Raw genomic sequence first — 24,954 nt, 5'->3', positions numbered from 1 at the left:
ATCTGTGATGCAGTTATGTTTACCAAAAGTGAGCTAGTTCATTTAATAAAGTGTTACAAATATATCAATTTTTATATGGACTTCTGATGCATACTCTGTATTCAAGTAACACAGTTTTCAAAAATAACAATGCACTGAGTACATTAAAAAAGCAGCCATCACAGACATAGGGTGAAGCGATTTATTTTCATGTTATAAGATATCTTTGAGACAAATCCACAATGTTAAGAAAAAATAAAAGTAAATGTTTTTTAAAGGGCCATATGTGATGGGTGATTGCTGCTGCAGAGGCTGCTATGGTATGCTTGATGGTTATGGTTGAGCAACTGATGCATTGAAACGTGTTTATTATTTCTGTTGTCAATGCATTAGGTACGGGTTGAAAACAGCCATACTAAAAGAAGGTGGACACATTGTATATGACATGTATTTGTGTGATGGAATGTAGTAATGAAAATTAAAAGTTTATGACTTACTTAGCAAAAATAAATGCTTAATTTAAAAACAATTTAACTCACACAAACATTACATGAGACTTAACAACTATGTTACGTGACACAATAAAAGAATCAGACAACAAAAGCGTCTAATCTCTGTTAACATATATTTATATAAGTTGATTTATAGGTTCTTTAGTTTTTAAATTGTGAGATGAACTGTTTTTAATAACTACATCATCTATATGTGATGCAATAAAAGTGAACTAAAAAAAATTACATTTGATATGCAATGTTTAGCTTTACTCCCATACTTGTCTCTCTGTAGGGCTCTAAACGACAGCATGGAGAAAAGGAAAGAAAAAACAACAAGTAAGCTTACAGCGACAGTAGAAGAAACATGAGTAAAAAGCAAATTGATGATATGCAGAAAAAAGAGTCAAAGGAAATAATTCCACTGCCCCAAAATTCATGAGTCTGTGTTACATGGCTTATCATAATTAAAAATACTGAAATGTTAGAAAATAAGAAACCCCCATAACACATGCTAATAAAATGAGTAATAAGCATTTAGTCAGTTTGTAAATTTCAAACAAATACACATCTATTTTAAAGTTAAAATTATCACATCAACCAAAAAGAGTAAAATCCTGAGGGCAAGCCATGACTTTTTCCACAACTTTAATTCAATATTACATATATATTTGTGTGTATGTGTTAGGACATATTTGCTTCTAAGGAATGTCACTTTAAGTTTTTTTAAGTTAGAGTATAAGTAAATTCTTTAGTTTGTATAGCGAGAAAAGAAAAACACTTTTCTTAGTTTTTCTGTTTGTTTTCTTATGTATCTTCTCATGTACAAAGGTTATTTTTTTCCCACTGTACCTATACAAATACTTTTTATCATTTGTAAATAATACTGATCAATACTGTCATTTCTGGAGCTCATATTCAAAAGTTGTATAACTATGGAGAAAGAAAACTGTTAAATCCAACCATTATTCTGTATCATGAAAATGTGAAGGGAAAAAATACCAGCAATCAATATCAAGTTTTCCTCTGGATTGTTGCATAATCATATGCAATCAAACATTTTAAAAGTTAATACTTTAAAAACAACTATAAAAACATTATTTTTAAAAATTCTCATATTTCAATCCAGTCAAAAAACTGCTCTTGCTGATTTTCTTTATAAGAGGATTAAATCATCACAAAATAAAACCCAGCAAAGTCACTGGGCTAGATAATTTCAAGAGATGCAGACTTGTTACAATTTAACTACTGCTTTAGAGGTACTGTTTTTGTACTTTAAAAGTTGATTTGCTTCTCAGCAAAAGACCAACAATATTTCAAAATGCAGAGACAATTTCTTTTAAAGAAGAAGAATTTGAATAAAAAGCCAAATTAGTATAGCAACAGATGTAAATTGCTTGTAGGCTCATTATGGCCCCTTCTGTAAACGATAACATTTTAGAAGTGGAAAGCACAGGAGAGGTAACTGAAGTTCAGCTCCTGTTTTGCAAGATGAGGAAGCTGGAGCCAAGAGAGACTGAGCCTTATCTAACACCCCTCTGCTAACAGTGGCAGAACTGGGATCAGAAAGGGAATCTTGATTGACTTCATGCACTACTCTCCTCTACCTCCTTCTCTTCACATCCTGCCTTAGACTTTGAAAGCTGTAACAGAATATTTAATTATATACTTTATACTATAACCTTGTATTCTTGACCACTATAATGTATTCTTCATGTATCCCATCCTAAAGATATGTCTTTCTTTAAAGTTTTAGACTTGAATTAAGTCACCTTAAAATGTAAATTAACTTGTAAAAGCATGACTACTCTATATATTACATTTTGTTGGCAGGTTAATCTATAATAAGATTTATCTAACAAAAACTGAACTATCCAATATTGATAGGAAGATAATGGTCCAGAAATACTATGCATGAATTTTTAAATATTTCCACAAAGAGAATCTGAATCCAATCTAACAAAAGTGTATTATTCATTTTTGTTCCTAAGTCTATATGCATCAGGAACAATATAATATATCTTTACATATTTTAAATAAAGGTATCAAAAACAAAAATGGATACTTTAAATCCAAATGCTTCTTTTCTTGGATGGCATTGGTATAACAGAATTAAAGGACCAACAGAACAGAACCAAGTTGTAATTCAACACAAACCACTCCAGTACATACCGAGCCACCTATATTTCATGTAAGATTTCACCTTGCCAGTAAGAATATAAGTGCATTCATCTGAAAGCATAAGATTAGTAGCAATATGATAGTCACCAAGTTTTATTTTTGGTCAGTGGTAAAACATCATTTTAAGCACTACCATAGTTTCTTAACATCTTAAAAAATACTAAAACATAAAGTAGTTGAACAATTCCATTTTTGATTCTGAAAACCAATAATAAAATTATTTACTTCTGTTTTTAAGAAAAGTCAGCCGAATGTAATTTACTGGCATAAACAACAAATCCATTGAGAAGTAACCTTTGTGCATTTATTGATAATCTTAATAGCAATATTCAGTAATAGGCTTGACAGGAATAAAACTTTGGATTTATATGGCATTATTTTAAATTTTGTCATGAAAAATTCACATTGAAAGTGTTTATATAATAGTGTTCCATCCTTAGAAAAATCTCCTAATTTAGAATGCCAGTAATAAAGTAAGACAAGAAGGCAAATACTGAATTAGGGAAAACATAGATTAATGATTGTAACTTTTTCATTATGTATGACACTAGAAATTATATCTGAATAGTCAGAAGAGCTAAACAAAATGTGTTCTAAATATATTACTTATTTTAAACCAATCTCCAACAATTTTTCGTGTAAGGTGAATAATGTAGAATAGATAAAATTTGAAAATATGGTGTAAATCTTCATTTAGTATCATTGAAAACTTAATATGTCAGCACACTTTAAAATGCTTCTAATGACACGGTTATCTGTCATTTAGACTAATGAAAATAAAGAAAAGCCCCAGACAAGCCTCTGTAAAGTCTGCAGAACTGTTCTGCCAAACCACATTTGTTGCATTGTGTAATATACATATCACTGAGTGTTACAATGAAATAAGGATATTGGCAAACGGTAAATGATATAAAGGGGGATAACCACGAAGAAACTTTCTTCTATCGATAGCACCAAGGCTGCTTTACTAGAATAAAAAGGTGACTAAAAGAAGCCAGATTAACTACTTTCAAGTATTTAAAGGATGCCACAGACAGCAGAAAAATGCTTTGCTCATCTTTGTTCGAGAAGGCAAAGCTAAGCATCCTGGCCAGAAGCAAATTTCGGCTTGGTGGAAAGAAAAATATTTGTAACAAATGGAACATTTCAACAATTGAATATTTAAGATCCTGAGCTAGGAAGGGCATCATTAGAGGAAATACTTAAGCACAGGCTGACAGAATGTCCATAGTATAGCAAAGAGGATTCAGTGTGTTCTTTCCCTTCTTTTAATGTCTATGATTCTTAGGTGTAAATCTTAAGTAACCGGACACAATTAACAGTTTGCTTAATTATTTTTCCTACTGACAAACAACTTAACTATATTCCTGAAGTCACTTCTGAATTATTGGCTTTGAAATTTTTGAAATCATTTATAATCACCTTTTGTATCTAACAAGGTGTCACCTAGGAAACTCAGATGATTTTAGAGAGATACCCAAAGACCATGTTGCAACAAACACACTTTTTTTTTTGGAATAAACATTCACACCAAGTTTTCACATTCATGCCAGTAATATTTTACCCCTGAGAAGGAAACACACACAGACACACGGATTCCCAAAAATGGATAATAGACATTTTACTCAAGATTGCCTAGGAAAGTTAAAATATATCTCATTTATCACGTCCAGCTTGAAGGAACTATTGAAGTCTCTTTGTTATAGTGAGTTATTTTCAAATATAAATAGTTGGATCACTGACTAAAATTTTTCTTTTACAAAACTTTTACTTGAGTAATTTTTTCTGTGGTCACTTTACTACTTATGATATGAATATTTTTAATTTCTTGTGCCCTCAATATATTTTTATCTTAAAAAAGGTAGTGTCACATACAAATGCTTAGATTGTAAGTGGTTTTAAAGAGACTTATGCTTATCTGAGATATAATTTAAAGTTGGAGGATATACAGAGGAGCCATATCCAAAACCCTTGCTGTTAACATGCAGTCACAGTAGAAAGAGCATTTCACAACCTTCCTGAGTCAGTGCATATAGGCAATATTAAGACAGGGTAGAACTTGATCTGTTCAGTTCACTGTTCTTTCCTACACAGCTTATTTCAGTGTTTTCCATGAAGTTGATCTAAGTGCTTTCATTAGTACTGATATTTGTGCCTAGAGTATGCTTCATGGTAGACGAGAGTAAGATTACTTTCTTGATCTTATAGCATTAAGATTACTGAATCAAGTCTTCTTTATCTTACTTACCTTAGGCAAATAGCTCATTTCTCAAAGTGAATACATAGGTATTTAGTATGGAAATCAATCAACAACAAGAAAAGTACTGACAAACCACAAAACATTTTATAACATTACAGAGAACAAACACATATTGGTGAATCAAGCATTTGTTTATCAGAAGGAAAAAAATCCATTTCTTACTAAGGAAAACCTAAGGAAAATGGAAAATAAAAGCACCAAGAAGAGTGAAAGGTGAAAAGAGTCTGTGTGTCTGCTTCCAAAAGAAAGAAAAGGCGGGAGGAAGGAAAGAAAAATAGAATGTGGCCATAAAAGCTACATAAAATGGGACTTTCACTTGAAAAAATTAAGATAAACTCCAGCACACCTTGTGCGTTGTACATGCTGACAGAAGGGTTGTTACAGACCGCCGGTTCCCCAAGCAATGTATTATAGGGATTGTTAGTACCATGCGGACGAAGCAGAGCATTGCTTATAAGATGATTAGCCATGGCTCCTGGAGCAGCCCCATAGAAAGACAGAGAAAAAAAAAAAGGTCAATCAGGCAAATGTGTTTGAAAAAAAGAAAGGAAACATTTAGAATGATAACAGTTGATATAGTCCTGATTACAGGCAGGCAGCTAGTCAGACTCAAAAATATATGCCACTAAAGCACACATGTTTCCAACAACGCACATATCCGAGTCAATGGGAAAGAAAGAAGATGATTTATAATGTTAAGCCACATTTAGGGTGTTCTCTTTCCCAGAGTGTAAGCAAGAATATATTCCCATGCTTGCTAAAAATGAAAGATTTTTTAAAAAAGCAAAATATAGTCTTCCATATAAATGAAACACAAAACACAAAAGCTTAAAGAAAGTTTAAAACACAGAAAGAAAAGCTAAAATTAAAACATTCATTCAATCACAGAAACCACTGGGTTGTTTCCAATGAAAATAATAAAAGGCAACATTTATGATAAAACACTCATTTGGAGAGCAGTTGTGGACACAACAGAAGATTTTGACATTACTTACAATTCTATGAAGAAGACTTACTCAAATTGAAATAAAATAAAATGCAATCATACTTGTTAGTTCACCATAGTAAGCACTAGGTGAACTTTCAAATCTGATAAAATGATCATAAGGATATTATTCTAAAATATTTTAAGTAAAATATTAAGTTCATGGTATCAACTATACATCTAATTACATTTTCCATTTTCCAACTGGTGGGTTTTGGCATAGCAAAGTAAGAAAGTTAAACTCTTTCATTTCTTTATGAATAGAAGTACTTAGTCTCTACCAAACTGTCAGCATGCATTACAACTTCCCATCTTTCATAACAATTTAACCAAAAAGTCAAAAACTTTAGAAGACAGTTTTATTAAATAGAATTAGGCCATATATGAAAATCATAGATTTATATGCATTTATGTTAGATGATAAAGGAAAATACAAACTGTATAAGGATAGGGTGAAAGCACTGCATATTAATTTAAATATATATATATATTAGAAAATGAAAATATAACAAATAGAACAGGAGAAAATATTTGCAAGCCAATTTACAAATGTTTGCAGTCCAACAAAGGACTAGTATCTGGGATATCTGGGACTTTGGAGAACTCCAAAAAGTCAACAGTAAAAAACAACCAACAACAAACAAAACCAAAAACAATTCAATTAGAAAAGGGACCAAAGGTATAAACAGATGTGTCATGGAAAAGAGTACACAGGAGGCAAACAAGTTCATAGTGAGAAAAGGAGAAAGAATGCTTTAGGAAAATGAACAGGTTAAAACCATAATGAGATATCACTATACACTTAAAAATGGTGATGACATCAAATGTTGGCATGGATAAAGAGAAATGAGATCACTCATACTTTGCTGATGGAAGTATACAGTAGTACAGCTATTCTGAAAAGTAGTTTAGACTTTCTTATAAAACTAAATGTACAATACTATAAAGTAACTAGCCTCCAATTAAAAAATTAATTAAAAAAAAACCCTAAATGTACAATTACCATACCACCCAGCTACTGTACTATTGGACATTTATCCCAGAGAACTGGAAATTCATGCTGGCACTAAAACCTACAGATTCTTGGCAGCTTTATTCTTAATAGTCCATAATGGGAAAGTGTCCAGATGTCCTTCATCTGGTGAGTGGTTAAACGATCTGTGGCACATCCATACCATGGAATACTACTCAGAAATAAAGCTGAACAACTATCAGTACACATAATGACCTGGATGAGTTGCTAGAGAATTATACTGGGTAAAAGAGAAAATTCAAAAGATTTACGTTGAATGATTCCATAAATATGTATATGATATTCTAGAAATGACAAAATTATAGAAACGCAGAACAGATTAGTGGCTTCCAGGGTTGAAAAATACAAGTGGGAAGGAGGTGGGCATAGTCATAAAGGGGCAACGTGAGGCATCCTTGATGGAATGACTCTGTATCTTGACTATGGTGGTGGATAAACAAACCTACTCATGGGGTCGCAAAGAGTCGGACACAACTGAACGACTTTCACTCACTCACTCACTCACTCACTTGTTCTTATGATAGAATTACAGGGAACTAAATACACACACACACACACACACACACAAATACAATTAAATACAAGTAAAACTGAAAAAATCTGAGCAAAATTGGTGGGAAGTTTCAATGTCAATATGCTGGCTATGACACTGTAGTATACTTTTACAAGATATTATTGAGGGAAACTGGGAAAAAGGTATATGACCTCTGCAGTATTTCATTACAACTGCAAGTGAATCTACAACTGTCTCAAAATAAAAAGTAATCTATACTGAATGCATAAAATAGCAACATTCAGTTGCTCATAGAAATGTTAAAAAAGTGAAAAGGGAAAACTTTCCATGGCAGTTTTAATTTTTTAAATCATACTGTTATACAGTAAATTACCAGTCAAATATTTTAACCTCAAAATTGGGAAAGTGAACTCTTGATTTAAAGGACAATAAACATTGTCTTGGGTTTCCCTGGTGACTCAGACAGTAAAGAATCCTCCTGCAATGTGGGAGATCTGGGTTCGATCTCTGAGTTGGGAAGATACCCTGAGAAACGCTACTCACTCCAATATTCTGGCCTGGGGAACTTCATGGCCAGACAAAGCTTGTCTGATCTGTAGAACTGAAAGGTTTCAGTTATATTAGGAAATAAGCCATATGTTTACATCCTACACATTCTGCAAACAACTAGCACACAATTTTTCACTTACTATATGCTTGATGAATATTTGTTAAACTTGTATTTCATATACATTTACATGTCTTTACACAGTGAGATGACAGATCTTCAGCTTATTATAAAATGGGTACATCAGGATATTATTTTTCATTGATGAATTAAATACATGGTATATTAGTGAGGAAAGCTAAAATGAGTTGGCTATCGTGGTCTTTCAGATAAGAAACTGAATATTGATTAATCTTAAACATGGATATTGCATAAATTTAAGATAAACTGATTGAGACAGGATTTGATTTGCCCAACATTTTCTCCAAACAAACTACCTGTATATTGTATTTATGTAATATTTATTATTGCAACCTTTTCTTAAATAAAAAAGGTTAGTCTTCTAATACAAGGAATTGTTTTCTAAAGTTACTATAAATGAAAATTTAAATAAAAAATGAAAGGTGTAAGAACTTAAAATGAACTAGGGTAAAACAAAAATATGAAATTATTCAAACTCTTTATATTTTCTCAAGGATAAATAAGGGTAAGATCGTTATCGCTGGGATTTACATGTGCATTTCTATATATTTCCCTTCATTCTTACACATTATTTAAAGTAATAGGAAAACAAACAGTAGGCTGGGAAGATGGCCTGTCACTTTTTTTCCTTACTTCACATAGCTTATGAAAGAAAATATCCCTTTTTTTTCCTATGCCTATGTAAAAGATAATCTGCTTGAAAGTTACCATCAGAAGAAAACTAATTATGAATGGCAAATGTGAACTAGATTCATCGTGGTGACCATTTCATAATATATACAAGAAGTTAATTATGCCATACACTGAAAACTAATATGTCAATTTACCTGTACTTAAAAACTAATAAATAATAACAATACAATTTAAAAAAGATAACCTAGAGAACAAGTAAACAATTGAGTTGGAAAGAATCAAGCATAAGCAGGAAGCAGGTGACTCAAATTTTGTTTTCTGTTTAGAATTTGGCTTTCAAAAGAGCTAATGATAAGAGAACAAAAAGTGGAATTCCATAATGGAATTCTAATGAAACTATCAAAATCTGTACAGATAACCCATCTGGTTCTAGCTTTCCTAGCATAAAGTTCCTGATCTGTTTTTCTTAGGGGTTTCCTAATCTTTAAATAAAGCACTTTCATCAGTGAAATCTACTAATATAGGAAGACTGAATTTTAAAGTTTTCTTATTTATCATCAATTCCTGCTAAGTTAGAAAAGGCCAGCAATAATAGCAGCAATGGATTGGCATACAGCTGTATTATGATACAGTGTTGCTGAAATGGTACACTATCCATCTCTACCACAAGAGTTTGGTAGGCTGTTTCAAGTCTGAGGGCAAGGAAGAATCAGCTACTAAACTACAGCCCTAATGAGTGACATTATTGGAAATCCACCTGCTGTTGAATCTAAAGCCAGATAAAAACTTAAAAAAAATTAAACTTAAAACTAAAATCAGCTTTCTCTTTATCATTGGTGTTAAGGACCTTTCTTCCTGATAGAAAAAGAATCACTATTTACATTGTTGGCTTTTTTACTATCATTCATTTTTATACCTCATGCACCACTTAAATCTAATATAATTAGTGTCACTGAAACTGACTTTAGTTCTGAAACCGAAGAGTTATAAGAAGTATGGCTTCAGTTATAGGAACTACAGAGCAGGATGTGCCCTTTGGTGATCAATGTTTTGCAAAGACTATAAAGTTTTGGATAAGCTCTATGAGTTTGCTAGTTTGAAATTTTGAGGGAGATATCTGAATAACTCCAACAATTATGCTTCATTCGATTCATCTTGGGTAAGAAGTTAATACCTTTTCATGGACACTCATAGCTGTTGTAATCTCAAAAGGCCATGTTTCCTGTTGGCGTGCCAAACAAGTGCAATTTTCCTAGAAAGTGATGCCAAACAAGTGCAATTTTCCTAGAAAGTGATGCCTATCTTTGGGCTTCCCTGGTGGCTCTGTGGTAAAGAATCTGCCTGCAATGAGGAAAGACCCAGGTTCAGTCCCTAGGTTGTGAAGGTCTCCTCGAGAAGCAAATGGCAACCCACTTCAGTATTCTTCCCTGGAGAATCCCATGCACAGAGGAATCTGGAGGGCTACAGTCCTTGGGGTCACAAAGACTGAGCGAGTAACACTTTTACTTTCACAGTACCCACTCAAATTTAGGCATTTAAGTTATACTTGTGAAAGATAGCACTGGCTGTACTAAAAAACTCTGCTTGTTGCTAATGCCCAATCTTTTATCTAAACACCTGCACAGAATCTATCTTCCTTCATCTTTTACGTGCACAGTTATGCCTATGTCTTTTCTCTGCAGTTGCATTGCATTTCATTTCTCTTTTGCCCAAGTCTTTTCTGTTTGCTTCTGGCTGCTTCTCCAATTTAACTGGGTCACTTTGAATTCTGATACTGTTTTTCAAGGTTCTGTCCATCCTGTCTTTTCCCTTTCCCTCCAAATAACTTCTGATTTGTAAACTTCCCTTCTAATAACTGTGAAATTGCTGAAGACTTCCATGAAGATCAGGGTTTACAAACCATCTGTCACTAATTTGCCACTAAAAAGTTAAGCCTACTGGTTAGTCAGTTTGAAGATAGAAATAAATTGATGGTGGGAGGTGGAGAGGAAGATAGTTATAACACTATGTATGGAAAAATCCTGTTCATGTGCTAATTTCACTGTAATGTAAACCCCAGAAAACAGAGAATATATAGGTTTTTTTTTTCCACTGCTCTGTATCTCATGTCTAGTATAGTCCTTAAGAGCTCAATAAATATTTCCTTAATTAAAGAAAAAATTTATGTGAAACCCATGATATTGTAAAATATAAAAACTAAAACAAATCATTTTTTTCAATTATAAGCAGTTTTATACTTTGAGTAAATTTTTTAAGAGTGTCATTTGTATAATTCCTACTGTGATTTCAGTTCAGTCACTCAGTCGTGTCCGATTCTTTGTGACCCCATGAACTGCAAGCACGCCAGGCCTCCCTGTCCATCACCAACTCCGGGAGTTTACCCAAACTCATGTCCATTGAGTCGGTGATGCCATCCAACCATCTCATCCTTTGTCATCCCCTTCTCCTCCTGCCTTCAATCTTTCCCAACATCAGGGTCTTTTCAAATGAGTCAGCTCTTCACATCAGGTGGCCAAAACATTGGAGTTTCAGCTTCAACATCAGTCCTTCCAATGAACACCCAGGACTGATCTCCTTTAGGATGGACTGGTTGGATCTCCTTGCAGTCCAATGGACTCTCAAGAGTCTTCTCCAATACCACAGTTCAAAAGTATCAATTATTTAGTGCTCAGCTTTTTTTGTAGTCCAACTCTCACATCCATACATGACTACTGGAAAAACCATAGCCTTGACTAGATGGACCTATGTTGACAAAGCAATGTCTTTGCTTTCTAATATGCTGTCTAGGTTGGTCATTACTTTCCTTCCAAGGAGTAAGCGTCTTTTAGTTTCATGGCTGCAATCACCATCTGCAGTGATTTTGGAGCTCAACAAATAAAGTCAGCCACTGTTTCCACTGTTTTTCCACCTATTTCGCCAAGTACTGTGATTTATTTCCTTACAAAACTACACTGATGACCATAATACTGAAACTATTAAAACAAAGATAAATATGCATATAATTACTTGGAAATGGTAAATGCTACCTGAATATTGACTGCAGATAATAATTAGAGGGGGAAAAAAAACAGCACCGCCTGCCATGAAATACTGAAATTATTAAAGACAATACAATATTCATATAATTATTTGTAAATAGTAAATGCTACCTAAATATTAACTGCAGATAATAATTAGAGGGGGAAAAACAGAACAGACTGCTATGACTCAAAAAGCTTAAATAGGGTAAAACAGTTTAAGGCAGCTATGTAAAAATAGCTATTTTTTAATTCTTTGACTCATTACATCCTGACTACAGTCTAGTCAAACTTGATTATTTGCTATCAGAAACAAGGCGTTGCTCTTTAATAAAACCATAGGAAAGGAATTAGTATTGAATTTCAACATACATGACTCATCAACAAGGCTGTCAACAGAGGACTAAGCACAAAATCTTTATTTTTGGTAAAAGCGTGATAGAAAACAAAATAGGATTTTCATATTCCACACTGAAAACTTAGAGGTTTTTCTGACAGCTTTTTGTCAGACTCTGTGCTACTGAAAAAGACTAAGTGTAAAATCGAAGGTAGTCATTTTAAGAGGTTTTTTTTTTTTAATCTAAATATTGAGGTTTATATAAAAGTTTTTGAATGAGTGAAATTTGAATGGAATAATAGTATAGTCTTTTCAAATGTGTAGTCTTTTACTGCAAACCTGCTACATTTCTTTCCTTAGGAAACTAAAATATGTGTTCTGACACTGGGAGGCCTTGAATGACAGCACTGCCTAGGCTAGTTCAATGTGATATCTGTAATTGAGGACTGAAAATTTAAGGCAGATTCACCTGCTTTGAAATTGTGAAGGAAAGAACAGATCTGAAGCAAGATCACAGTTGGATCTCACTTGAATCTATATTATATGATTCAGAAACATAATTCAAACAATGTTTCTTCTTGACAGCAGGCTAACAAAACTATACTGAAAAGCTCTTAAAATAACTAGAACTATCACTCTCTTTTGCCCTCACACTTCATTAAAAAAAAATGCACTTACATTCATACTGATCATATTAAATGGGAAAAATTGCATAATTTAAGACCACAGTGATCCAATGAACCAATTGAATACAACCATTCTCTAATAATCACATATCAATATACCTCAATTTTCAAATTCTTATGTATAAATATACAGCATAGTAAATGTTATGTTTGGTTTATTTCAATAAAATAGCTTTACCCAGATGATTCCTCACTCCTTAATATACCTCATCCTCCATTCAATTCCCTCATGGTTCTCTCTCCTTTGGTTTGGCATAGTTTTGTTTTGTCTTCTATGAGGTCATTTTCATTATATATATTGACCAATGCATATAAGTCAGAGTTTTACACAAAGCAGACTTACGCCTGAGTGATGTCTTTGTGCTTTTGTCTTCAGATAATAATACTGGCCCACAGCAGAGACTTCATTTTGTATAAGTAAAAATATTTTCACCAATAATATGTTTTCTATAGAAATTTAGAATACTAATTTCAGTGTAAAGCAAGGACGCTTTCACCAGGAAATGGTCTCTACAAAGTTGTGAAACCTTTAAAATTGTATGCAAAATAGGTGTATGTTTTTGTGCTCAACTGTGCTTATACAAGAATGGGAGTACTGTGGCTTTTACCTCCTTTTTAAATATTTAAGAAAAGTGGTATACAGGAAAAAAAAAAGTGGTATACAGGTCCCTTTAGCAAGGGACCTATAACATAAACAAGAAATCTGGAAGAAATGACTCAGACATACCCAAAGTATACCTTACATATATAAGTATCACCTAATCAATTGCAATGTAACAATAGAAAAAGGTTTTAACCAAGAATTTACAATGGAATGAGATTTTAACATTATCTAAATCTTTTTTGAACTGTGGTGTTGGAGAAGACTCTTGAGAGCCCCTTGGACTGCAAGGAGATCCAACCAGTACATCCTAAAGGAGATCAGTCCTGGGTGTTCCTCGGAAGGAATGATGCTGAAGCTGAAACTCCAGTACTTTGGCCACCTCATGCAAAGAGTTGACTCACTGGAAAAGACTCTGATGCTGGGAGGGATTGGGGGCAGGAGAAGAAGGGGATGACAGAGGATGAGATGGCTGGATGGTATCACCGACTTGATGCACATGAGTTTGGGTGAACTCCGGGAATTGGTGACGAACAGGGAGGCCTGGTGTGCTGCAGTTCATGGGGTTGCAAAGAGTCGGACACGATTGAGCGACTGAACTGAACTGAACTGACCATCATCACACAATATGTAAAGAAACACAGGCTCAGAGACATTCATAATTTATTCAAGGTCACACATGACTCTGGTCGGTATCAGTAGCTATCAGTTCTGTCACTCAGTCATGTCTGACTCTTTGCGACCCCATGAACCGTAGCATGCTGGGCCTCCCTGTCCATCACCAACTCCAGGAGTCTACCCAGACTCATGTCCATTGAGTCGGTGATGCCATCTAACCATCTCATCCTCTGCCATCCCCTTCTCCTCCTGCGTTCAGTCTTTCTCAACATCAGGGTCTTTTCAAATGAGTCAGCTCTTCATATCAGGTGGCCAAAATTACTCTGGTAGTTTTTCTTAAATATATTTAAGTCAATGACTTTCAAACATATTTTAGCATCTTCTTCAAAAATATGTTTCAATGAAATTTTATTAGGAACCTTATAGTAGTGTATTACTTTTTCATCATATGCTTTTCTGTAAATTCAGTTAATTTTTCATATTCACATATTAATTTACATAACAAATAAAAATAAAAGTAGATAAAAGTGACTTCTAGAATTATGGAGAACTGATTCAATAGGCAGTTTCTATTTGAAATATTTTGTTTTCTACTTTTCTGCTTTTTTGTGTAATAAAACAATATCAGTACACAAATGCAGTCTACTGAAAGACAGTGTAAGCAATGATTAAATCAATTTTAAAGGGCTATTTTATAAAGTAGAGACAGACATATTAAGACCAAGATTTTTATAATGATAAAAGTAAAATAATCTGCATGGTGTCCTTACAGTGATACAAATTTTGAAGACATAGAAACCATATTTTTATATTTTTTCACTGTTTTTATTCAAACAATTAATTAAATTACAAAGTGTCAAAGAAGAGATGTTTTATTGAAACTCAAAAGTTCGTTCATCACTTTTTCCCGAAGTCATAAATTGAAGAGCTGACATCTTGATTTATCACACTATGCACTTTTAATAGCCAACAAGTTTGCTATTAAATTTTAATCAACCTGCCTATTAAATTTCTTTCAAATGGTTGAGAGATACTTCAGTTTCTTTTAATAGCTAATTCATTCACTGGAAATCTATTAATATGGATTTCAATGACATGTTGTCTCCAGAGTAAAGACTGGATTATTGTTAGTTCAGTATAAAATGGAATATTCTGAATGCAGAGGTGTTGCCTCTATTTTAATATGTAAATTCAGAGCTTTACAGTCAGGAGGCCTAGATTTTACCTATTCTCTTTTCCCTTATTTTGTGCTAATTGGCTTTATACATGTCTTCTTGTCCAGATACATGAGTTTTTCTACAATAAATACTTAGAAGTAAAATTACTGGGTCATATGTTGCCCACATTTTCAGTTTTTTCAAATACATGTGTATCAATTCACACTTTCACAAGTAGTGCATATTTCTTAAATTTTTGCCAGGATTTAGTATTGTTTGGCTGACATTTTGCCAATTTGATAGAGTATGAAATATATCATCCTACCCCTATACTTTGCATTTTCCTGAATACTAGAGAGATGGAGTAATTTTTCATATATTTATTGATTGTAAATGTTCTTTATTCTGAGAATTGTTGATTCATATCTTTTGCCCACATACACATTAGATTGTTGAATTTTATATAATAATTTGAAGACATTCATTGCAATGTAGGCATTAACATTTTGTTGTTACAGGTACTGTTTACATCTCCTTCCAGTAGCTCATTTTTTGAGTACTGTTTAAATTTTGAGATGAGAATCCTATCTTTTTTTTGTAGTTTATGTTTGTTATTTTATTTTTAAGAACTCCTTTAACCTAAAATCTAAAATATATTTTCTTCTAAAAGCTTTAAGGTATTATTTTATGTATGTATATATATATATATATTTTGCTCTGCAGTGCAACACAACCTGGTTGTACTCTATTGAAGAAACTTATGCTATTAGATATTCATTGATGTTTTTTACATAATTAGCTGAAAGAAAGCTACTCAGAGATCTTATGTTTTTTGACTACTCAAGTCAATGGTGGCAGGGCTGGAAATAAGAATTCTTGGTGAGTCTTTGCTTCACAAAATAGGAAGTAGATGGTCTGCAAGTAGAAATGATGAACCTATACTACTCAGTCACTCATCTCTAAAACTCATCTTTTGTGGTCAGAGCCATTTATTTCTGTATGCTTTTAACTTAGACATTTTGAATACTTTGGCAAGATACTCAAAACAAGAATACTGAGCCCAAATATAATAGGCCCAAAGTGCTTAACCACAGGTAAAATAGCAGTAAATCATATTTCTTTTTAGTAAGAATGTAGTGTATCAAATGCGGTATGTGATTCCCGGAGTTATATTCATTTGTTTCCCAACCAAGGGATCAAACCCGGGCTTCCTGTATTGCAGGCAGATTTTTTACTATCTGAGCCACAAGGTGAAGCCTATACCAGCTAAAGTTTGAATTTTAAATTTGGACACTTATTATTTAAAAAGTATATAGAGAAAAGATATGAATTAAAACAATGTGTCTATGAATACAGAGATTCTTGATAATGTTTTTCAGAGAAAACTTATTTTGTCATATAATCGTAATCAGCTCAGCTCTGTTTTGTTTAGACTGAGGCTATTTCAGGAAATGTATTGTTTCTATTTTCCTGCATCAAGACTAACTCTCTTCCTTCAATCTGTAATATCATCTTAAACCTATCTTAGTTCTCCAGTGATTTTCTGGGGTTGTAAATTACTCTATGAATGTGAAGGGTAACTTGTTTTAGTTTTTGAAGAACCCACATCCTTTATAATAATGTTATGAGGAAAGTCTATTATAAGATCAAAGGAGTGCCTATCACATAAATACTTACTTTTAAATGGCATGTTGTATATAAGATTGAACTATATAAAACAAAAGACTCACTATGCAGTAAACAGGGGCTATTGGATACTACAGAATGATTGGCAATGACAATGTAAGTATTTTTTATCTAATAAGACTTTTTTTATGCAAAAGCATATCCCATTTCCACATTTTAATTTTTCATGTAAATGAACTAGCTTCTATTCACTTTCAGAATAGCAGATATGTTAATATAATCTATTTCTTAGAAAAAAATCTGAACAAGTGATGAATCAATTAACTTTGGATATTATATATTGCACTTATACCATCACAACATTTATGCTTATAATATAGCAGGAGCATTTTTCCAGATGAGAAAGACAGTTTAGTTTTGTTTGTTTTTAGATTTTGAATTACAAGATGTTTCATAGATTTTTTTCAACCTGAAATGAGCACATGAAACTAATAAGTTTAACTTACAACAGTCAGTTCAGTTCAGTAGCTCAGTCATGTCCAACTCTTTGCAACCCCATGAATCGCAGCATGCCAGGCCTCCCTGTCCATCACCAACTCCCGGAGTTCACCCAAACTCACTTCCATCAAGTCAGTGATGCCATCCAGCCATCTCATCCTCTGTCATCCCCTTCTCCTCCTGCCCCCAACCCCTCCCAGCATCAGAGTCTTTTCCAATGAGTCAACTCTTCTCATGAGGCGGCCAAAGTACTGGAGTTTCAGCTTTAGCATCATTCCTTCCAAAGAACACCCAAGGACTGATTTCCTTTAGGATGGACTGGTTGGATCTCCTTGCAGTCTAAGGGACTCTCAAGAGTCTTCTCCAATGCTACTGTTCAGAAGCATCAATTCCTCGGCACTCAGCTTTCTTTACAGTCCAACTGTCACATCCATACATGACCACTGGGAAAACCATAGCCTTGACTAGATGGACCTTAGTCGGCAAAGTAATGTGTATGCTTTTGAATATGCTCTCTAGGTTGGTCATAACTTTCCTTCCAAGGAGTAAGCGTCTTTTAATTTCATGGCTGCAATCACCATCTGCAGTGATTTTGGAGCCCCCCAAAATAAAACCTGACACTGTTTCCACTGTTTCCCCTCTATTTCCCATGAAGTGATGGCACCAGATGCCATGATCTTCATTCTCTGAATGTTGAGCTTTAAGCCAACTTTTTACTCTTCTCTTTCACTTTCATCAAGAGGCTTTTAGTTCCTCTTCACTTTCTGCCATAAGGGTGGTGTCACTGCATATATGTGGTTATTAATATTTCTTCTGGCAATCTTGATTCCAGCTTGTGTTCCTTCCAGCCCAGTGTTTCTCATGATGTACTCTGTATATAAGTTAAATAAGCAGGGTGACAAAATATACAGCCTTGACGTACTCCTTGTCCTATTTTGAACCTGTCTGTTGTTCCATGTCCATTTCTAACTGATGCTTCCTGACCTGCATACAGATTTCTCAAAAGGCAGGTCAGGTGGTCTCGAATTCCCATCTCTTTCAGACTTTTCCAGTTTATTGTGATCCACACAGTCAAAGGCTTTGCCATAGTCAATAAAGCAGAAATAGATGTTTTTCTGAACTCTCTTGCTTTTTCCATGATCCAGCGGATGTTGGCAATTTGATCTCTGGCTTCTCTGCCTTTTCTAAAACCAGCTTGAACATCTGGAAGTTCACGGTTCACGTACTACTGAAGCCTGGCTTGGAGAATTTTGAGCATTACTTTACTAGTGTGTGAGATGAGTGCAATTGTGCAGTAGTTTAAGCATTCTTTGGCATTGCCTTTCTTTGGGATTGAATGAAAATTGACCTTTTCCAGTCCTGTGGAAACTTACAACATTAACACTACCTAATTGCAGTCAACTCAAATAAATTTCCAATTTTTTTTCTCGGTATTATTATACATCCCTCTGGGAGGACACAGTTCAAGAACATCAAATTCAGGAATATAGAGATTTGGAAAAGTTATATCTTTGGTTCTATTACTAAATTATATGCAGAAGCTATTTACCAGATTTTTTTTAACACAATCTTTGCCCCAATCAAAATAGTCATCCTTTTACTGAAACACAAGAAATTAAAAACAAAAGAGAAAAGGATTCTACTAATAAAATTTCTGGATATTTTGTGTATTTGAGAACTTCCAGGAAAAAAGAATGATCATAAAATTCTTGCAACCTAAGTCCTGCAGTTACATTTAAATATATAGTTAAACAGTTATGTTTATTAATTCTGCATATTCAATATCAAATCATTTTGTAAAAAAATTGTATTGTCACTCCATCTCCCAATTTACTCCCAATATCTTACAGTTTCCCTAAGTGAGTAGGATGAATGAATCCATACTAAAGAACTGTGCTTAGAAGAAAATAAAGTGAAAGAAAATGAATATTATATCAAGGCAATTAGGAAATAAAGATGTGAATAATTGTGCTTTAAGAACAACATATTTCCATACAAGGTAATAAAAATCATTCTGAAATACATTCTTGGAAAAGATCTCTAATTCTAATCCTCAGTAAGCTTCCTGAAAAGTTGTCATCATAAGAAAATAATGAAAATTTGTATTGCTGTAAGTAGGGCTCTCTGGTCAGAAAGACCTTGTTTGGAATTTAGATTTAGTACTTTATTAGCCACATGATTTTGGACAAGTTACCAAGAAACCCAAGTTCTTCATGGATATAAAGATAATGGATAATAAATAATGAACAGTGTACAACAAGAAAATGACAGTTACACATAATAACAGAGAAATTTCAAATTTATGAAGGCTGAAAACGAGTATATTGTGTTCTAGCAGAGAAAAGAACACCAGTAATTTCTGAAGATAAGTTGGAGTATTCATATTTAGTTCTCAAAAAAGATACTATTCCCTAAAAGAAAAAAAATTACATCCTCAGCAACTTATAGAAAACAGTAGTATTTAAAAACTAATTGGAAATGTTCTATAGCACCATATTTAGAAGTTATCAAGGTATCTCACTGTGGCTTGTTTGGTTTATAACAAAGCAGTAAAAGATACTGCTAACTATAAATTAAATATAAAGGGAGAAAGATCATATTCTATAAAAATAAGACATCTACTTTACATAAATAACCTGCTTTATGAAGAGATCTTTAAAAATTATAATAACAATAGTAATAACACCATTTTTACTATTGTATAGTTGGCTGTGACAGCCTGGACGATTTCAAGGATTCCTAACAAAGGGACAAAGTTAAGAGCAAAACATAAGTAGGACTCACTGGGAAAGCATTTTAAAGCTTTTTCTTTTTCAGTTCCTGCTAACAATTGATAGCAAGAACATATGCCCTGGACTGATTAGAGATCAATATTTAATATATCTCATATTGCAATGGAAAGTTCATTCTGAAAGTTACTTGGTCTTCCTTGAGGAATCAAGGAATCAGGTTATTAGTAGCATTGTTACATTATCTATTTGATACAATATTTCACTTTTAAAATCTGTATCATTTTGCTTTTGTGTATTGAATTGATTTTCCTACAACAGGAGATACTCTTATTTTATCATATACTTTCGGAATATTGAAGACACATAGAAAGGAAAGAAACACAGAAGTCGCTGTTGCCTCATTAACAATCACAAATATAAAAGTAAAAAATACTAGATATAAATAAAATGGTGAATCTCAAGTAAAAAATGTGTCCATGCATGGGATACTTACTGCATTTGTACTCATGTCATCATAATACTTGTTCATAACAAAGTAATTTGTTATATAGCCCAGTCTGATCTGTTAGCTATGCAAGTTATCTGTTAGCTTAGGCATATGATAACGGTGTCTACAAATTTCACAAATAGATATCAGATTATATTAGAATCTGGTTAATATTTGCAGCCAATGATTTTATAATCCTTCAAAACAGCAAGGCTTTGGGGGCAATAAGACACATGCATGTAAGCCAAATTATACTTACTGACATTAATAAGGTGATGAATGAGTTTGAGTATTCACCCTAGTAGTTTTAATATATATAAATCATTAATTACAGTGAAAGACCACTTATATCGTTTCATTTGCATTTTTCTTTAAATATATAAAAATAAAATATGTTTAGTAGCCTAAATTTAAGGAGACAGCCCGTCATTTCTTGTGAAGCTTCATCTGTCCCAGTGACCAGCCTCCTGGGAAAGACAATATAGGTTCTGAGAAGATATGAATTTAAAAAGGGAGCAAGTCATATTCCTACTCTGTTATGTATCTGGTTATCTAGAGGACCTGTCTACATTGAGCTAGTGTCTCTAAGCCTTGAAGCACAGGAGGGCTTGGAGGAAAGAGAAGGTTGTGCTTGTTTATACCATCTAAGGTAGGGAGAAAAAATATTTTACATTTATCTCCTCAATGCTAAAATATAGATACAAATCAAAAATAGAAAATGCAACTACACAGGTTTAATTTGCATTTAATTTCTAATTCAAAAGAGACAATTCAGTTTTATTAGTTTATTTCCTTTTGTTAGTGTCAAGGGGAGCACCATACTAGGTAAATTATTTCTTTTGCTTGACATTCAGGTAATTACCTCATTCCTCCCACCTATTTCTAGAAACTACAAAGTGAAAGAAACCTTTGCAATGAATGATGAATTTTAATATCTGATTACTTGAGATCATTGGCAAGTATCAGTTTTCATTTGTTAGAAAATATTAATGAACTTGTGAATACAATGATAATAATAGTACTTATTATGTTCCTGGCATGTTGTAAGCAACTATGATATATTAAGTCAATCCTTTCAAGGTCCCACTGAAGTAGACACTATTTATATCCCTACTGCAAAGACACTGAAAAGTTCAGCAATTTACTGAAAGTTCCTAGGTTAACACTTCATAATCAAAACTGCTACGTAAAATACAGCTACAGATTAGACAGTCTTCTGCCATGTAACACTTAAACTTGGCTTACATAAATACAGCTTTACTGGTCATAACTCCATGAAGAAAAATCTACATTGTGTGCGATGTGGATGGGAAGGAGAATGGGAAATAAGGGAAAATAAAATTCACAGTACTAGCCAAGTCATTGTTCCAGAAGGAGAAATGCCTGTTTGGTGGTTCTCCCACTCAAACGGGACACATTTTTGCAGTCCACAGCTGGGAAGTGGGGAGGCACCTTTTGATAATTCAGACATATTGGTAGCAGCTACCTACCAAACCTTGCTTTTAAATTGAAATTTCCCATGTCAATTCAACTTATTAAACAAAAAGAAAATGAGAGACATAAATATTATTCATGTGATAGAGCCTAATAAGATCTCATTTCAGAAAATATCACAATTTCTATATATATATACAAAAAGAGTGGAAACATGTAACAATTATTATAACTGAACTACCAGAGAATTTCTCATCAAATGCTATATATTTGGATCAAACTCAAGTTTGCTAATCTAAATCACTTAAAACATAGTTTGGCCAGTAGAGACTGGGTAAGGGATACAGGTGGGAAACCTAACTTTAGCTACAAATTGTTTCTACTACTATCAGGAATTCTGAGCTAACAAAAATTTGAATTAGTGTTCCATTGTCCTGGGAGCAGCTTGGGAACTGAGGATGACTTCAAGGTATATGCAAATTGTATATATTTAAATGAACAAAGGAACAAACTATCTAGTGGGGTTTGTGAAACATGTCTTGGATCAGAGTTAGCTTTCTCTGAAACTCTCTGTAAACAACCATCACCTCAGGGCTCTCAAAAAGCTCCTTCTCCCTGTTTATACAGTAGAATGGGTGAAGTTAACTTGATGTTAGTTCTGGGATTTGGGGAATTGGCTTCATGAAATTCTGGATTTGTATGAGTGTGTAGCATTGTGGCAAACAAGTCATCAGAAGAAAAATGTCTGAAAATGTATAGGGAACACTTGGAAAACATCTTCAAAATATAGAAATTTCAAGGACAATGTAATGAAAGCTTTTAAAGAGATGAGGTGACCAAATAACAAAATCCCCAAGAGAATGTCTAAGAATGATTTCATAAATTTGAAAATTATCAATAAATCTTCCAAAGTCTTGCTTGATTCCAAGGAGTACAATCCCAATAGTAATCAAATTTATCACATTGGAGATTCTAGACAGATAATCTGATACATAGGATATAACAAGTTGGTTCAAGAACCAAACATTAAGGATAATTTGAAAAAATATAAACAATTGAGAAGGATTTATTCACTGCATGGTAGATGTTTTATTCTTAATGAATCCCAAAGATGATAATAATGGTTCTTATTTGGAAGAATAGATGATAAGACATACAGAATTTTAAGATAATTTTCTTTTAATGAATTGGACAGTGGTATGAATAGAAAAGAAATCCTGAATTGAAAATGGGACTAATTTTTAGACAACTTCTTGTAGTTTTCAAAGGTCAGAAGTATTCTAAAGACAAACATAAGAGATTTAAAATATCTAATTTAGAAAGAAAGGAAAATGAAGTTGGAAATAAAAAAATTATAACTGTAAGAAACTAAGAATGAATGGGAAGTTAGAATATATGAAGATGTAAAGATGCAGTGCCTAACATTTTTATTTTAATAATAGAGAATATAATCTTTTGAATTATAGATGTAAATAATTATGCTGCTGAGGTGACTGAAGTGTTTATCTGGAAGGGTGAATCTTATATGCCACCTACCTAAATATGATACACACGCCTGAATGCAGGGAAGATAGGACCCTGGGGAATAAGACAAGATTAAAGAAGGAAGTTAAAGACTATCTTCAGAGATATTATATGAAGAAATAAAATTTTAAAGTACTGCACTCATCTAAGATAAAAAATAATGAGATGAGAATAAAATGAGGAGTTTCTGACTCGGGGGACTAGGAAATTAATATAGGAGATCAGGAAGATCACTATGATGTCTCCCCATTAAAGTCACTGAGTGAAAGGAAGAATATATATCCTGAAGGAAAAGATCACTGCATAGGCATACTTCAAACAAACCATAAAGTCAGTTTTACCCTCTCCCCAAAGTCATCGCCAAATAACTTACTGGATATCACAAGAAATTTTGTACCCTTTCTTCAATAACTTTAAGAAGTATCCTTTAAAACTGAAGATTTTTAAAAACAGATTTAATATATAATCAGACAATATAAAATATTATTATTTTCTTTAAATATATTTTAAATTGACCTAGTCATACATAGCACATATTCCAAGTTGATGAAATTTCTGAGAAGGAACTAAAAAGGGCAAAGCAATCTTATATAGTGCAATTGACATTAAAATCAAGGTCATAAAAATTATTCAGTTAAAATAATTTTTAATAAAGCTACATACTTTAATATCAATATAAATCTAGATCACAATGCTAGGCCAGGTAGTTTACATGTTTTCTCTGTCTTCACAGTAAGCAAATAAATGGTGCATTATTATAATCAAACCTCATCTTTTGTTTAAAGAATACATTCTATGGTTTCTGTGATCATTAGATGCAAGATACTCCTGACAAAAAATCTTATTAATAAGGATAGCTTTGAATAAAAGAATAGTTTTCTTAAAGGAGCATACTATACATTTTCAATGTATTATTTCTATGTATTATTTAAAGTAAAAAGAAAATCTGTCACTATGAAAGCAATTTATTTCCTAAACTTTGGAGGCATGTGTAGATAATATATTTGCTCTGATTTAGAAAGTATTTCAAAGAGTTGAGTATTCATATTTAAATTTTCATAAAACTAATCATAAAAGTAAACTTAAAAAGAGAACACTTGTGAGATACTATGTAAAATAAACTGAAAATGAAATAAAATACAAGAAGGTAATTGTTTTATTTTAATGTATTTTCTTCATATTTGGAAGCATATTTGCACTCACTGTTCTAACAAGCAAAAGTGTTGTAGAAAATTTAATATCATCACTAGGTTATAGTTACTTTATCACTACCACACATATAAGCATGGAAGTCAATCAAGATTTATACAACATGGATGAATCCCTAAATCAAATTTAACTTAGACACTATTTGTTATAACTTCTTTTATATAAACAAGATGCAACTTATTTGACTAAAAGTAATCAAGAACACCAGTATTTGAATCATTCTTAATCATAAGCCATAATTAGTGAATTAGTTGTTTCTAAGTA

At 32.9% G+C, this 24,954-nt stretch overlaps 1 protein-coding gene across 24 annotated transcripts in view; it reads right to left on the bottom strand.

Moving 5' to 3' along the window:
* ADGRL3 (adhesion G protein-coupled receptor L3) overlaps positions 1 to 24,954 on the bottom strand; it is a 941,652-nt gene that overhangs the window by 9,237 nt on the left and 907,461 nt on the right. For 2 of the 24 annotated variants that reach the window (XM_060417638.1, XM_060417640.1), the window contains 2 exons: positions 5,258 to 5,386; positions 718 to 769 (listed from right to left, as the gene is read on the bottom strand). The exons of 21 other annotated variants lie outside the window; for them this stretch is intronic. In XM_060417638.1, the coding sequence (XP_060273621.1) occupies positions 718 to 769; positions 5,258 to 5,386 (181 nt within the window). The remainder of the gene's footprint in view (positions 1 to 717; positions 770 to 5,257; positions 5,387 to 24,954) is intronic. One more of the 24 variants, XM_042251456.2, reaches the window with a different exon arrangement.

The sequence above is a fragment of the Ovis aries genome, chromosome 6 (genome assembly GCF_016772045.2).
Source record: "Ovis aries strain OAR_USU_Benz2616 breed Rambouillet chromosome 6, ARS-UI_Ramb_v3.0, whole genome shotgun sequence".
NCBI lineage: Eukaryota > Metazoa > Chordata > Mammalia > Artiodactyla > Bovidae > Ovis > Ovis aries.
This window is presented reverse-complemented; position numbering and strand designations above follow the sequence as displayed.